The sequence below is a fragment of the Molothrus aeneus genome, chromosome 3 (assembly GCF_037042795.1).
Source record: "Molothrus aeneus isolate 106 chromosome 3, BPBGC_Maene_1.0, whole genome shotgun sequence".
NCBI lineage: Eukaryota > Metazoa > Chordata > Aves > Passeriformes > Icteridae > Molothrus > Molothrus aeneus.
In genome coordinates this window covers 25,387,770-25,405,011 of record NC_089648.1, presented here as the reverse complement: position 1 = coordinate 25,405,011, position 17,242 = coordinate 25,387,770, and the positions used below count along the sequence as shown (strand labels likewise).

General features: G+C 37.7%; 1 protein-coding gene across 3 annotated transcripts in view; it reads left to right on the top strand.

The window, feature by feature from the left end:
• The window catches only part of SRBD1 (S1 RNA binding domain 1), a 122,862-nt gene that overhangs the window by 45,931 nt on the left and 59,689 nt on the right, over nucleotides 1–17,242 (top strand). For all 3 annotated transcript variants that reach the window (XM_066547868.1, XM_066547869.1, XM_066547870.1), the window contains one exon: nucleotides 15,817–15,908. In XM_066547868.1, coding sequence (XP_066403965.1) covers nucleotides 15,817–15,908 — 92 coding nt within the window. The remainder of the gene's footprint in view (nucleotides 1–15,816; nucleotides 15,909–17,242) is intronic.

Genomic DNA, 17,242 nt, shown 5'->3' with positions numbered 1-17,242 from the left:
AGATGACTGCAGTGTCATGTGGTTGTAACTGAAGGTGCCTATTGAGGATAATTCCTTTCTATAACTGAGTCCCAGCAGTTTTGTCAATGATGAGTAAGTGAAGAGAGGGACAAATGATCTGTTTGTCATGGTGAGTGATACAGAGGTGAGAAACTGCTCCTGAACAGAGACATCAAAATACACAAGCTGCATGAAGCATCTTCTGCAGTACCCACCCCTCCTGCAGCAGCAATGAGCCAGTGCAGGGGAGAGGGCAGAGAGGAGAGAGTGATGCTGGCTTTCTTCTTCCTTTTCAGTTTTGGGGGCAGATTGGTGTTGCTTGGGTGACTCCATGCATGGTTGTAAATGTAATCACATCCATCTAGCAGTTCTGCGTGTTTAGATATTTTCCTTTCCTTATAATACCTAACGCTCCTGAAAGTGAATTTGTTGCTCACATAGAAATAACATTTTTGTTTTAATCATATTTGCAATTGCAATTAATATCAGTTTCTAATTAAATCAGATTTTTTTATGTAGCAGTAAATATTATTCAAACAGCTCAGCTGTCTGTGGATGTTTCTAAATCAAAAGCATGGAGGTGGGACTGATGATGTCTGTCTATAAGCAGCTATAGTTATTCCTTATAATAAATTGGATTTTTACATAAAACTTCTCTCTCAAACCTAATTAAATTTATATTTTCTAAAACTCCTTTGGCAACCAAGGCAACATGCCTACTGCCTGTTCAGTTCTTTTATTGGGTTGAACTGGAACTAACATTTAGATAGAATACATTTTGACATTTGAATTTGATGTAAATGTTTCAGGGAAACATGCATCCTCCATGGGTGATTCTCTTGTCACCATTATGATGTTGTACTGTAAATATACTTTGTAAGTGGGCTTTCAGTAAAACCAGTGATGCATTTATTGCTTGCTCTTGGTCTATTTTTCCTCATAGTATAAAATTACAGCTCCAAGTTACTTTCTTTCTTTTTAATTAAAAAGTTATTTTCCAGAACTTTGTCATGTTTAGGTAAATCAAACTGGATATTCCTGTGTTACTTCTCAGTGATTGTCTCTGCAAAAGGAAATGTTAACTCTAATTTTCTGCTGTAAGAGTGAATAGAAAGAGACATTGTCAATTTGAATGTTTTAAAATGAAATAATTTTGATATCATGATATGGTATCTTTTTAATATATCCTGTTTTTCTAGCTAACAAGAACAGTAAAAAGACTTTTAAAGGAATGTTTAACTCCTTTTAAAGGAATGCTTAAGGCTCTCCTATTGACTATTCCTCTTGTTAACCCCTGCTCCTGTAGGGAGATGGCTCTGCCATCATCTTGCTGCTTGTACCTGAGTGTCCACAGGCACTTGGTGCTGCCTTGGTTGTAGCTTTCTCCTTGGGGGAGCTGGTTGATGATCTCATGGCCTTTCTGGAGAAGACCACTCACTCACTGAAAGACCTGAGCTCATTATTAGCAGATTGAACTAGAGGAAATGATTTTTCCTCTTACTGGCTTCTCTTTGGTAAAGCAGTTACGGTAGATTGTAGGTTACTGGACTTCTTACACTAAGAGGAATAATGTTTTCTGATTGAGACAAGATTTTAAGCCCTGGGTTGTTCTGGTGCTACGTGAGAAGAAAAAAGTGGTGGCACCTAATTCAAAGCAGATTCTATTCAGTTTTATGGTTTGGAGGAAATTTCTTCCAGGTTTTTATAAAGTAAAGATACAGATGAAATGTTGTTGATTTGTGTCAATATAATTTATTTAGTATGTGATGTGTAAAATACAAAATTAATTATTTTTGATTAACTGTAAATATTAGCATTATGAAGCAAAGCTAGTCTGTGGTTCATATTAAGTTGTGATAAAATTTATAATTAGTACAGTGGACTTTGAACGAGATGCTTTCTTTATGTAAATTGAATTTGGGTCATACCACTTCTAGCACTCAGTACAGGTTGAAATCTTAGTGATTGCAACACGTCTTGTCAGAATTTTAATGGAGTATGTATGATTTGAGTTCATGTCCATTCCTTATTTATCAAATTTTTTGTAGGTTAGTTTCCATTGGATTTAATAACAGAATACAAGTTTGGGGGTTCTTTAATATGTTACATCTAAAATAGTTAGATTGCATAAATCACATCTTGCATGTGGTGATGGTGATGTTGTGAGCTTTTATGAACTTCAGAGGAAGTCAAGACTTGGAGCTTGTGAAATGTTTGTTCTAGTTCTCAGGGTATGATTAAACTCAAATCCAGGACATGCCAGTTTGTTGTATTAGTAATCTTAAAGCATTATTTATATATATATTTTAAGAAAGTATTTCAACATCTTGACAGAATTCTGAACATACCTATCTGTGGCTAATTTTATAAAATAATTTCAAATATATAGTTTACAAATAATTACATGGCATTTCAGGATTAAATTCTCCTTTATGCAAATTTATATTAAAGAAAAAGGGTAGTGGAAATTTGATCCTTCATATTAAAATCTCCACCAGCAGTTCTTTAATGTAATGTAGATCTGAATTTAGCTGATGTTTTGTTTGTGCTTCGACTGGGAAGCCTATCCTTCCTTGTGGGGGCAGAGGGGAGTATTTCATGTTTGTGCCCTGTTCTTTTGCTGGAGGAGGAGCCTGTGTGTGCAGTGGGTGTGGAGATGCTGTCAGCCTGATCCCAGCTGCCCAGTCCAGGCCCGGGCTGGTCCGGTGCACCCCATGTGTGCAGTGGGTGCAGGAGATGCTGTCAGCCTGATCCCAGCTGCCCAGTCCAGGCCCCGGGCTGGTCCGGTGCACCCCATGTGTGCAGTGGGTGCAGGAGATGCTGTCAGCCTGATCCCAGCTGCCCAGTCCAGGCCCCGGGCTGGTCCGGTGCACCCCATGTGTGCAGTGGGTGTGGAGATGCTGTCAGCCTGATCCCAGCTGCCCAGTCCAGGCCCGGGCTGATCCGGCGCAGCTCTGGCTGCAGTGCTGCACGTGGCGCTGCTGGTGTGCGGACACGAGCCTGGCTCAGGGCTCTGGGCACGCTGACAGCCCAGCACTGCTGGCCTGGCTTCCAGGGGCAGGCTGAGGACAAGGCTTGGCTCTGCCACTTCCTGCAGTAGCCAGCAGAGCTGAGCAGGAGCCCGGGGGCAGGAGATGCTCTGCCCTATTAAAGGGTGCTGTGTATCCCACCCTGGCATATGTTCTCCATAACCCCCTGCAGGAGCTGTCTGCATCAGCCAGAGCCCTCCAGGCCCTGCACTGCTGTGCTGCCATCGAGTCTTTCTCAGATAACCTCTGTTTCTCATCTGGACAATTATTGTTTTAATATTGTGCTGTCTCTTCCATTGCTCTGATCTCCAAATTGTTGTTTTGTTGTTAATTTTCTTTAAAGTAACAGCTGTTAATTATCAGCTGCAAGAATAGTCTTAACAGTTTAACATCAGACAGTGGAAATTAAGTGAGCCTGCTCTGTTCCTGCTGGAATCAGCAGGGCACATATTTCCATTAATTTAATTTTCAAACAATTTCATGTTTTCTTTTTGCTTACAGCATTTGAGAAAGCTGCAATTGTTTAGTGAGTTCTCAGTGCAACACTGTTTGTGAAAGCAGAGTTTTGAATCTTAAAATCTCCATTTATTTATGCCCCACTGTTCCACAGCAAGTATGTGCTTTTCTTAAGTGCGTATTTGGTGCTAAATTTTTAACCTGCCATTAAAAACAACTTGGAACCTCAGCTTAATACTATCAAAACATCACACCTTAGCTACAGAGGATCCAAATGTTTTTGTTAATATGTAGTAGGTTTTAGAGTTCCTACTCATGGAAATATTTGAAACCTGACTGGAGACAGCCCTGAGCCAGTTGCTTTGATTCTCCCTGCTTTGAGTGAGAGTGTTGGACCAGTCAGTCTCCACAGGTGATTGTGACTGTGATTCAACCATTGTGATTCTGAGTCATTCAGCAATTTCCAAAAGGTGAAATAATCATTCCAAGACCCTCACTCTTCAATGGTGGCTTGTCTTGCAGGATCTAGGCATAAGAATAATGGGCAGTCCAAAGAAGTAGATGTAGGATAGATGCTCATTGCCCACATGGCAGGGTGGAAGAACTGAGCATGAACTTCCTGGTGCAAACTTTGGCGTCTCTGAGAGAAAACAACATAGTTATATTTAAAAAGGATGAGTTGCCCATTTTAGTTTTGCTAGTGTCTTTGTTTAAAAGTCATGTACCTGACCTACAGCTTCTCAAATGTTTCTAAGAGACTTGCCCATTATGAAGTAGGGTGGGAATGAAAAAGAGGGTAATAAAGCTAAAAAAAAAGCATGTTCCAAGATGTTCTTCTGCAAAATATGTATTGTTGGGCTCATGAGTAATTAGATGTACAGATGTGTTAATGCACCTTCACACTATTGTAAGGAATTATTGCTGGAATTGTAGTTGATTATTTAAGTGCTATATAGCATATCTATGACTGGAGAATCATTTTGAAAATTGTGGTGTAAAAACTGGGACATAAAATAAGATGCATTTTTGTGATTTAGTTGGTGTAAGGATCTCTTAAAAACTAGAAAGCTGTCTTATCCTGTGCTTACATATTTGGATAACTAATAAAACAAAAAGACTATAGTTGGGATTTTCTTTTCAAATCTATAAGTAATTGGTTAGAATTGAAGCATGAGAAATTTCTGTCCAGGCTTTTTTTTTAAGTGTTTGTACCTGAATGAAAAATGTCTTCTAAATGAAGTGGTCTTTCAGCATATGTTTATGCCAGTTCTAGTGATATTACTCATGGAAAGTCTCCTGTGTGGATCTGTCACAACCTAGGGGAACAAATTATTCCCTTTTAAGAGAAGGGGGAAAACAAATATAGCACTACCTAACTGAAGTTTTATTTCACAAATCCCAGATACCTATTTTTGTCTTTTTTTCCCCTTTGGTTTCAATCTTATGAAAGGAGTTTGTTGTCTATAAAAACATGCAATTCATTAATGTATTTCAAGTTTATGGGGATTTGGTCATTACTTTTATTTGTGGGGTTTTTTTCAGAGGTTGATACATCTGTTTGTAAAACAAAATGAAGGAGAGGGTGTCCACTGTTGTAAATGGTTAAAGGATAAAAATATAGCATACCTAATGTTTAGCTCACTTTCATTTGGAGATATTTTATTCAGATTTCTTACTGTAGATGCCCAGCAGTTACGTATGAGAGAAGTAAAATAATAATATTTAAAACTATGACAATGAGGAGACCAGAGGAGTCATGGATGAGCCATAGAGTCCTAAAAAGAGAAGAATGGGTATTTTAATAACAAGGCACTCAATCTGCTTCTGTTGCTCTACAGACATTTGAGTACATCTTCCTGCCTTTAAATCTGTCTAAGAAAAGTAACTGAGCTATCAAAAGTGCTTGTTAAGTTAAAGTAAGCTTCAATTGATTTTTTCTTGGGTTGTTTTAGTTTCACATGAAAAATGTTACCTTTTTTCTGAAGAATGAGTAACCTACCCTTTTTCTTAACTTTCTTGTTTGATTTTTTTTTTTCCCTGTCTGTTGCTATAATCCTTTTTATACTGTAATGCTGCAGTTCCTTCATAGGGATTAATAGATTTTGCTGGAAACACTAAACTAGGACCTCAGTTTTACAACCTTTTCTTCCAATGAAGAAAAATATTTTCCCTGATGGGCAGAATGGAACACTTCCTGCTAATTGACAGCTTTGAGTAGTTATCAACTAGATCACAGAAAAATATCAAAGGAACTGTATTGTCCTATTAAAAAACAAAAAAAAAGAAAACCCCAGCAGATGAGTGCTTCAGAAATAGTAAGTGTACTGTCATGATTTAATTTGTAGAAGTGATTTTAGAAAAGTAGAAGCATATAATTTTGATTGGGTCTGCATGAAACACTTTTACTTTATGTAGCATTTGTCTTGAATACGTTGAGCTGGAAAATAAACTCATTGGGTGAATGCATCTTCTGTAAACCAAAACTGTTTATTTCTTTAAATGAATTCCAAATGAAAGTAAACTAAAAAGAAACTACCTGGCTAGAAAGATGTGGAAAGAACATTTTTTTCTTATTTAATACCTCAAAGAATTTTTCCTGCCAGCATTTATTCTGATCCCAGAACTCTTAATTTACTTTGGGTTTCTCTATGTGGAAAACCTGGGTACTTCAGAGTTCAGTAAACTGTGCCAAGAAGTGTCTGTAGGTTAAAAATATTTAATATGAAGTCTTTGGATGCAGCCTCTCTGTTAAGAGGGATGGGGAGGGAACAGAGAGAAGCAGCAGCAGAGGATCTGTGGTTCCTTCCCTGTATGCAAAGTCTTTCTACATTGCATTGCTTAACCCTGGTAGAAGGGGAATGATCGACTCCACCTTTCCCTCCTGGACCTGTGCTGAGGAGAGGGTTGGGCTAGCACGGAGAGATTGTGTACCAAGATCAGTATCAGTGGTATTGTAGAAAAGCACAGAGGGGAAACAGAATAAAGCCTGTCTCTGGCCAAAGCTACAGGTCAGAATTTTGCATGAATCAGGGCTGTGGAGGCAGCACAGAAGCACTGGCCAGGCTGCCTCCCAATTGCCCAGTGAGCATTAAAGAAAATGACAGTTGCTGGAGGTGCTGTTCTCCAAGAGGCATTTTCCTCCATATGCTGTGGTCTTGTCCAGTTATGCTCCACTCTGGGGACAAAGTCTCCCTGAGAGTTCATGTGACTCCAAGCTCCAGCCTTTGGTCTGGATTAACTAACTGCATTTTAGGGACAGCAGTTGCTGCATCTGTGTTGCTTGTTCTAAGAGATAAAAATGAGTCACAAGAGCCATTATAGCACGGGAATGTCTTGTTCTTGTAGCCTTTCTAGGTAATTTTAGACTGACTATTCACATGTGATGCTTCTTAATGCTGTTATTTGATTAAATCTGAATGCTCTGTGAAGTTCACTGACAAATCAATTGGTTGAGAGATCTTTATATTCAAGAACCTGATGGACTCTCCTTGGTGGATCATTTGTTTTCTTGAGTGTCCTGTGTCCCACAGAAGGATGACGTGGCTATGACAGTGCATGCAATAGGGAAATATTTTAACTTAAAAATTAAATGACTTTAGTTAGACATTTTCCCCCTATTTTATAAATTGTCAGTGACAGTGTCAAATACAGGTGGTACTAGTAAGGTCTAGGTATTTCTTTATAGGCAGGAATCTTGTTTTTTTACAAAGTCTTATTTGTTTCCACAACCTTGATATTTGGTAATGCTTCAACTTGAGTTACTATACATGAACATGAACTACCTGGTTTCGGGGTTTTACCCTTTGCCTCTGCTGTTTCTAAGAACAGCCAGGGTAGATCTTACCTCTTGTAAGATCTTGCATGGCTGGAAATGGACTGGATTAAACACCAGCTTTTGCCATGTGCTATCACTGCAGGGGTTTCTGCTTGGCTGAGCTGAGAAGCTGCTGGCAGGACAGTGTTGGTGACAGCCTTCTGCTCTGGAACTTGCAGATTCCTTTGGTCTGCTGTGTTTCATGGTGTTGAGTCAAGCTTGCCATCTTCACCAGGTGCTTGAGAACTGTGAGGAACAGGGGCTAAAAAAGGCTGCTTATTGAGCCCTTCAGTAGGGAACAGTTTTCATAGGCTTTTTGGGGAGCATCATCATCTTTTTGGACTGTTCCATGTTTCTAATGTGCTTCTAGGTGATTTCATTTCAAGATTGTCTATAAAGGTATGAAATGTGAGTGTTTAACATCACCTAGTGTTTCTCTTCTTTTTGAAGCCTGACTGCCAAAATTGTTGTGTTTCTTAGTCTCCCTGTGCTTCCCTCCTGGGTAAAAACAGGTTGGGTAAAATCCTGTCAGTGTTGGGCTACATTTTTTCAATGCTGTATGTACAGTTTGTTCCCTTGAATTTACTGGGATAATTTAGTTATGCAGAACTGCTGAGCACTGTCACGATTGGTCTTGAAATTATAAAGTATATTCATAAAGAGTATACCCATTTCTATGCCTATTATATTTTAGAAGTGGTAGGGTTTTCATTTCCTATGTCAGTCCTAAAGCCTTTTTTACTTTCCTTTCTTCTAATGGTAATTAATGATTGATGGGTAACTTTTGAACATATTTGAGTACAACCATTTTTCATTTATACTGCTTAGAATTGCATGGTAATCACATAAAATGTGCTTCTTTTGAGTTAAACTTGTCCTCTTACATTAAGGTAATGTTGATTGTACATCATCCATATTGTCACAATTTCTTTTCCTTGGCATCACTGCAGCAAGGAGATGAGCAGTAGCTAAATTTTCTCTGAAGTTCCTACTGTACTGCATTTTTTTAAGTAAAAAAAAATTGCTTGACTGCTTTTTAGTTGGTTAGTTAACTTGGAAGTAGATTTTGGACCTGAAGCTCAGATTTTAAAGCTCTGTGCAAGGGCAGAAAGGAGCTTCAGCTCCAGCTGCTTTATGAGCAATGACAGCACTTGTTTTCTGAAACTGTCAATGAAAGTGGTGGGGGCAGTCACAGGTGACTGTCACCTTCAGTCTTGAGACATGCCACCCTAGGTCTTTCACTTTTCACTGCAGACATGGGACATGTATTTCTTCTGGGGATGAATCCACAGCACCAGTTTTGTTCTGATAACAGCATCTGGCACTAGATTGATTTAACAGGCTCTGAGGTTTGCTCTTTTCAGATATGCGCCTGTACGGCAGCTTCTGTGCAGCTCTGACATGGCCACACGCTGCTGTTGTTTTTTCTGCCTCCTAGCACCACGTGTGAAGCTAAAGCTCTTTGACACCTGCCATTTGGACCCTTTTCTTACTGAAAAATGTCATCGTTTTCAGACAAGATGAAGACAGATATCTGATCATTCTTCCCTTTGCAGGGATGCGCTGAGGGCATGGTTCATACACAGCTGAATAAAGGACTCCTGACCGGACCTATACGGTTGGATTTATTAGTTTAGTATGGTAACTAGTTCTTGATTTGGGAGTTCATAGAGTTTTCTTGTGAACAGACAATGAGGAAGTGTCACATTTTATCTGTTATTGAAAGACTATAATCTGGTATTTCAAACCATTAAATTTTGCATGTTGTTCTTCATCTGAAAGACTGTACTTCGACTCTGTAGGGCAGTTTAGTTTTGCATAAGCATACTATGAAAATTGGGAAACACAGTATAATTGTAAGATTAAGTGTTATTTTAAGATAAGTCATTTTTAATGATCTGAAGCAACAATACCAACATTGATTAGAGTATCTTGCTAAAGATGGGTTGAAACAGGCCTAATTCTTTCCTCTTGAGTAGGTTCTAAAGCTCTATACTGTCTACCAGGAAAACCATCAGCTTAACTGATGCTAAATATCATTTGTGGCTGAACAAGAGAGAAATAATTCCTAATGAAAGGATGATTACCTTGAACTTCTGTCACTTCAGCAGCTGCTTGATAAGGTGCTTATTTATTGTCCCTGCTGTGGGGTCAGCAAGCTGTTTCAAATGTAGGGCTTGTAACTGAAAGAGGTGATGCTATTCTGTGTTGTAATCTGCTGTAAAACAGAGTCTCTGGTATGAAATAATGTAGTAGTTTTTACTTCACAAAGTGGATTGAGCTGGTCAAAACCAAATTCCTTTCTTTGCATGGCATAGTTTCTAGTAAACTTCGTAAAATAGAGAACAAATTCATACGTGGCTAGGAACACTGCCTTTTTTTTGTTGTTCTGACTTCAAAATGCTAGTTGCATGCAGAATTTCACCTAATATTTTCTGTGGAAACTTACAGAATGCATCTGAGCAACTATGTGGGGTCTGTTTCACTGCTCATCATTTGGTGTGCTCTCTGAAGACTCTTTGTGGGGTTAAATTTTTGTGTGTGTGTGAGCTCTGAAGCAGGAGCTGTACTTAAAGGCTTATGGTGTCCCTCCTGCATCTAATTGAATAGCTGCAACTGTGAGTCACTGTGAGCTTTTTTCTAATACTTTTGCTAAAGATGGCTTTAACAGCTTTTGTCTAGTTTGACTGATTTTGAAAGATGGACTGTCATGTAAGCAACACTTTTATGGAGTGTAGTAACTAAAGGTTTTGAGTGAAGCAATGGAAATTTGAGGAACATTCCTTTGTCATCTAACAGTGTTTTTAGTATTAAATATATTTTGCAATGAAAATATCTCCCTATATATTGTTCACATTTAAAACTAAATATTTATATTATTTTAAAAACACAGATTAATTGGATGCTTTTTGCCTTGATTCTATCGAATAATGATGGCTTTTTAGTATAATGCTTTTTCATCATCCTAACATCTTCCTTTGCTATATCACTACTTTATTGGTGATGGGGAAACACCATATTATGAATCTTATCTCATCTACCAGAATGAACAGGCTTTTTAAAATCTCTTTGACCTTTTTATTCTATGAATACAATATTCAGTATATACCAAAACCTTTTAATCTTGAACTTTCATGATTTATGTTTCTCATATGAAGAAAAGCAATGGCATAGCTGTGTCAGAGTCAGGGTCTGTCATCCTGGTGTCCTGTTGTTCCTGTGGCAAAGCACGTGTGGCTGCACAAGTCCCAGCCCAGCCTGTGCTGTGCTGCCGGCTCCAGGTGGCCACAGTCACCACCAGAGGTGGTGGAGCACTCGTGTGCCCAAACATGAGTTGCAGGGAGGGGCAGGTAGCTCTGCCTTGGGTCATGGTGAGGAGCTGAAGGGGCTGCTCAAGGTGCTTCTGCCATTTGCAATGTCCTGCTTGACAGGAGCAGGAGGAGCAAGACAAGGCAAAATGCAAATGAGGGGTTATTGCTGTTTCCTGTGAAGAGATTTTTCAACCTGCCCTAGCTGGTTCTCATTAGTCAGCAAAAATGGGTGTGTAGGGAGACATGTAACAGCAGATGCAGGCATCCTATTTCTGTAGTGTAACTCTTCAACCCTTTCGGGTGTTAGACTGTTCAGGAACTATTTGTGACATCTGTGTTTCCAGTAAGGCCCAATGGATTTCTCATTCATGAAGTAGCCCAATCTTCTTTTGAGTATGTGCTTAATTAAGTCTTCCTTGCCCCCTCCTTAGTTGGTTTTAATCATGACATCTGTCAACATAATTGAAGTGTGATACATTCCAACCAAGTGTCTAAATGCAGTGTTCTTTCCTAGAGAATATTCTGTCATTTTATTTGTCATTATATTATTTTATTTTATTTTTCTGTCCCAGATGATTCAAACCCCAATTATTTTAGTAAATAACACTGAATAAACCTTTTACTCTTTTTTTACTGTTGTACTTCGTGGGAACCTCTGGCTTTTGTAGCCACAAGTTTATGAACACATATTTATCAATAAATATGTAAAAAGTTGGATTAGAGGAATTAGCCACAATTACTAAATGATGATTGTGAAGGGAGGTTTTGTGGCAGATCATAAATTTATGGCCAAATACAAAAATCTTTACCCATTCTGAGGTTGACATACCCTTTGCTTTTAGAGTGACCAGGATTTTCGTCCAGGTAATAAACATCAGACTCTTCTTTGTACTGGTATTTTAATGGATGGAAGTTGTAGATCAGGAGTTGGAAGTTGTAGGAGCAGCAAGTTACATAAGGTTGGATAAAGTTGCCTTTTGCTTCTCTGTAGGTTATTAATCCAGTGTTGCATTTGATTGTAGGGAAATAACCTCAATGTAATATAGAAGTCTGAAATGTTGGTAAGGTTCTTGAAAATGTCAGGAAGATGCATTCATCTTTAAACCCACAAATGTCTAGCCTGATACATCTTTTCTTTATTATACGTGCATTAGATGTTTTATATAGCTTTGGAAATGTTTACAGTGAAAACTTACTACCTAAGAAACCTGTGTTTTAAAAATTGTAATTTAATTAAACCACTATTGTTAACTAGCTGGTTACTTGTAAACTTTATGCATTTTGTAGGGATGTAATAGCTTTGAATTTTAAAAAGAGTAAATTGTAAGTGTTCTTATTTTATTTTTTTACCTTTTACAAGAAAGGCTCTTTTTCCTGTAAAAAATGGAAGATGGAAAATCTGAATAATCTCTTCAGATCGAATAGGCAATGCTTATTTAAGCTGAGTAAGAAAACAACGTACTAATGTTCAAAGGCTCCCTAAAGTATTGAGTATAGGTGGCGTGGTCTGTAGCATAAAGCTGAGGGCCCACCAGGTGGTGCTGGTGGAATACATTTAATGTTGCCTCGGCTACTTAAAATGTGTCTTTAACAACTGTGAGTGAGATGGGTGCAGTACAGGAAAACTTAGTTCATATGCAACAAGCCAGTTTGTACAATTGAAAAGAATACACTGTGATATTGTGTACTGGCTTAGTGATTTGGCCACTTTTAGTTTTTATAAATTGGATATAAATGCTGAGGAAAAACCCCTTACCCATAGGATGGCTATGTGGGAAGTGCAGTATGGGAGTGTAGTTCCAGATCCTTTACCTACTTGTTTATTAATTCAAAGAGAAGTTTATGAAACTTGTTCATTCATGTCCTAGAAGCTCATTGTATCTTATCATAACCATGTGCTTATTTACCTACTACATACTGACTTTAAAAAGCAAATTAATTTTTCACTAAAGCTGTTTCAGATGTTTCGATTTGGTCAGAATCTTTCCTCCTAAGGATTGCACAGTAATGGGGGGTCTCATTATGGGGCCAATTCTTTTGGTTTTGTCTGCTAAGTGACTTAAAAAGTTAGAAACAAATTCTGAAGATGCACAAGATCTTAATACAATTTCTCCAGCTCTTATGAAGTTGGGGTTTTTATGACTCTTTTGAGAATTGTATCCATTATAGAAATGGGAAGAGGAGATTGAAGAACGGTGTGGACCACAGTAGTTTGTAGTAAATTTCTGTTTCCTACTCATTTGAGCATGTTTGGTTTTCTCTTAATATGCCCTGACATAAAATATATATACACATTTAAAGGACATGATTTAGAGCATTTAGCAACGTTTAATTAACTTAAATTGTCTATAAAGCCATTCCCTTTTTCAAGAGAATGATGAGAATGTGGAAAACATACAAAATATCAGTGAACCAAAGTGACTGTCTTCTGTCTAGTCAAAAAGTAAAAGCCAGAACATCTGCTGACAATCCCTAAAGCTCGTAATCTTAGTATGTCGACCAAGCTAAATGTTTTAGCATTCTGTATGCCATTGGCACATTAGTAGCCACCTCCCTGTAGCCGTATCAAACCATGTGATAGCCGCTAATAGTTCTGTAAAAGTTTGGTTGGCTGTTGTTAAATGAACCAGAGGATGGTTTCTTGGGAGTGCGTGGCCTTAACGTGTTTAATCTGGGTTAAAGATTTATTTAACGTCTGGGTTTTGCTGTCTTGGGCAGAGCAGTGTGAGGTTCTGTGTGAGTGGAAATTCTTGCTCCCCTTTTCCATGTCTGCTCCACCAAAAAGAATAACTGCATAGAATAACTGCATGTGTATGCTAAACCATCTCAGAGTGGATCTCTGGTATCCAGTGTATGCTGCTTCTGAAAGTGCTTTTTATATATCTTTTTTTCTTTCTTGAGATAATTTTTCACTTGGCTTCTCTCTTTCTCCTCACTGAGTGTATAAATGTTTTTGCTCTTGAGGAAAGGAAATACGCTTTTTTCAAATGTTTGTCTCCTATCCTGAGTGTTAATTTTATCTACTCATTTTAGCAAGGAGTTTTTGTACTGCCTACCTTAAAATTTGGCACAAGTCACATTTTATCATAGAATGGCAGTGTTGGTGCAATCCTTCTGCTTCTGCAAATCATCAGTGTAGTATCAATGAGAAACAGTAAAGTATCGAGTGTGTTAAAATTCCCATCAAGTTCACATCAGTTTGTTCACTGTAGAAAATACCAGCAGAGGATCAAGCAATAGGCTGTGTTCAGTAGTACAGTTTATAGTACAGCATTGTAAAAATGCCTGCAAAACACTGATTAAAAAAAAAAATCTAAAATTCTATTACTTAATATATTACTATATAATATATATAATTAATTATATTATCAATGTATTAAATTTAAAATTTGTATGTGGGCTAAGGTTTGGGATCTGTTGGAATACGAAGATTGAAGAGAGATTAGTGAAAAGCTGTTCAAAGTGTGTGCTTATGTGTGGTTTTTTGGAAGCAATATCCAGAAAGGGAATGCTTGCCAGATGCAGCCTTTATAAGGTGTGAACAGGTTAAGAAATACGTTCTGCTGCATTGTTCTTTAAATTACTTGTTCATCAGAGAAATCAGTTTTATGAGTCTTCTGTCAACATCTTTATGTTCAGCAGTTAGGTTTTTGTGATACGATCTTACTTCTGAGCCCTGTGATGGGAATGTTTTATGAATGTCATTTATAGTGAAGGAGTGCTCATAATACTGAATCTTTTTGAAAGATCATGAAATAGTTTCATTTTCACTTGCCCTATTCACCTGGTCTGAGGATTTTTTTTTCTCCAGTTGAATGGGTCTGGAGTTACATTAATCTTAAAGATAGCAGTATTTTATTCTCTGTATTTATTGAAAGATCCAGTCTGTTTGTACTACTGTTCTTTAGAGTTTTGGGTACCTTTAAAATCTGACTTGTGTGTACAGCACTCCACCAAATTTCAGTTTTGACTGGGGAAGAGGGGAATCTGTGAAAAAAAAACAGTAAGAAATTCTTACCTTTTTTGTTTGCATTTTAGACTATTTACTGTTACTGTGCTTGGAACATTGAATGGGAATATATTTAACCTCTGAGCTGTTCTCCAGCTTTTTCTAAAGGGAGTGGTTTCTAGGTATCAGTTTCTTTATGTAAAAATTTGACCTAATAAATGTTCCTAAAAGGAAAATTTATAGTCCAATTTTAAAACAATATAAAGCAAAGTTATGGATTTTTGCTGAAAGGTCTGTTTCTTAAGGACTGTGGTTTCTCTCCTTATGGCAAAGATTAGGTTATTTTAAAAGTGGAATAGTAAAAGTAAAAATAGTTCTGAAACTGATAGTATTAATCTCCAGAGCAGTAGCTGTATGATGCCATAATTATCAACCTGAAATTCCAGTTCTGTTGAAGTTATTTGAAAAAATATACTGTTGATTCAGTGGTGTCAGAATTTCACAGCTGAAAATAAACTTAGACTGTGAATACTTGATTGCAGTTTTCTCTTGAGTGGAACTAGAGCACTTGAAGGGTTTTTAATTATGTGTTTGATTTGAATTGCTGAGTTTATCATCATTACTGAATGAGTTTGAGGTGTATGGTATATAAATGAAGTTTAAGTTCCTGAAGACAAGCAATCTATTTTTCTTTGGCGATGGCAGTGAGAGCTGGGAGAAGACGGTACTGAATGCTGCTGAGAAGGGAGCCGCAGCTCAGTGGCTCAATCTGTATCAAGCTGGGGCTTTTTGAGTGTTTTAGGGCAGCTGGCTTGAGGCAATGTGTGTGAATGCTCATGGCTTGGATTCAAGTGCTACCTTAGACTTTAGAATGTAGGTGTTTTAATGAAATTGTCAGGTGGGTTTAATTTTGTTTATGGAAGCTGGTTTGCTTATTTACTTCTGGTAACACTTGTTTCTTGTATTCATTTTCTTTCCTCTTGTAAAGATTGAGACAGGGACTGAGAGCCGGCACAGTGTGTGTTTATAATAAGGCCAGAATTGATAAAGAATGAATGTTACAGGTCAGGGAGGGGTGGTTTTGCTTAAATGGGGATATTTTCCTTTGTACCGACTTACTTTTGTAAGCATTTGGTTTATTCAAAACCTGATGCTTTAAAAAAAATATCTGTATATTCAGTTAAGTCACTTGCAAGGTCTTTCATGTGTGTTTTTCAGCCGTGTGCTGTTTTACATATTTGCTGTTTTATTTTTCAGCATTGTCAGTGAAGCGGGAGCGTCGATCTACAGTGTCAGTCCAGAGGCGTCCAAGGAAATGCCAGACCTAGACCCTAACCTAAGAAGTGCAGGTATGAAGAGTATTTCATTTTATCACATTTCAACATGGAGCTCAAGTCTCAATTCGCAGCCTGTTTTGTTTATATTCTTAAATCAAATAATAGCCAAAAGTAGAAAAAAGTTTTGGATATTTTGTTTCTAAACCTTAATTATTCTGTCATTTCACATTTGAAGTCCTAGGCGTGCAAGTGAATGACATCACCTTCTCCTAATGCCTGTAATGTAAAGATCCTTGTGGATGTATTCCTTCAACAGGCTGGTGCAGGAGAATTTATAGCAATGAATAGAACCAATGAATTGCATGAACGTTCACAGTTGCACATGTCCCTGCTCACAGGGGCTTGACCTTCCCTCTTCTCTGTGTGTACATAAATATCTCTAGCAATATTTAAACCATTCAAGGGCTGGGAAAACAATATAAAACTAGAGCAGATAATTTAAAGTTGTGCATTTGTTGTTATCACTGGAGTCTTCATGTAGCTGAATACAGTTTTCAGGAAATATTGTTTAGGTTTTGTGTTTAAAAAGTTATCAACTTCAGCATAAATGTCACTGAGGTCCAACATAGCAATTGGAAATATGCAAGTGTTGCCACTTTATAATTTTAAGTTTTTGGTTAAAGAGTAGTCTTTAGAGATCAAATTCCTAGCAGCTCCGTCCGTGACCAGATTCTACTCACGGATTTGTTTTATTCAGATACAGCTGTCTCTGAATTTGTTTTATTCAGAGACAGGTTTGAAGTTATTTTTCTATTACTTCACTTATGTATTTTTAATTGTGTGTCTTTTTGTATTTTTTTTCATCTACCTTATGGGTTTTTTTGTTCTTAATTTTTCTCCAGTTTGCTGTCATACTCAATCAAATATAGCGTACTGGAAAATGCAGCAGCACTTGTGTATAGAACTTTTCCAGTCAAAATTATAGTGTTCTTAGATTTAATGTTTTTCTAGCAGGTTACTGGCCTGGAAATCCTTTGGAGGGTATAGATCAGCAGAAAAGAATTCTGACATGGTATACAGGGGTAAAAATTTATAGAATTCCCCATGTTTCCCTTTCCTCTTATTTCCACAAAAGGGAAAGTGTTAACTTGATGTTTGAAGTGAATGTTTTTACAGGAATGTTCTTGGAATGTCTGTATCAGCCCTTTCATTTGCAGGAGAGGTCTCTAGCTTCTTTTTGCTTGATTCCCTTTTCCCTGCCTGTGAACAGACTCTGTTGTGACTATTTCTTCCCTGGGCCACAGAGGTTTTAAACGTGTCATGGTATGGCCAGAGCAAATATTAGGCATGTGACATTTCTGTATTTGTGACAGATAGCACTAGCTTTCCCTTGGGTCACAGTTTTT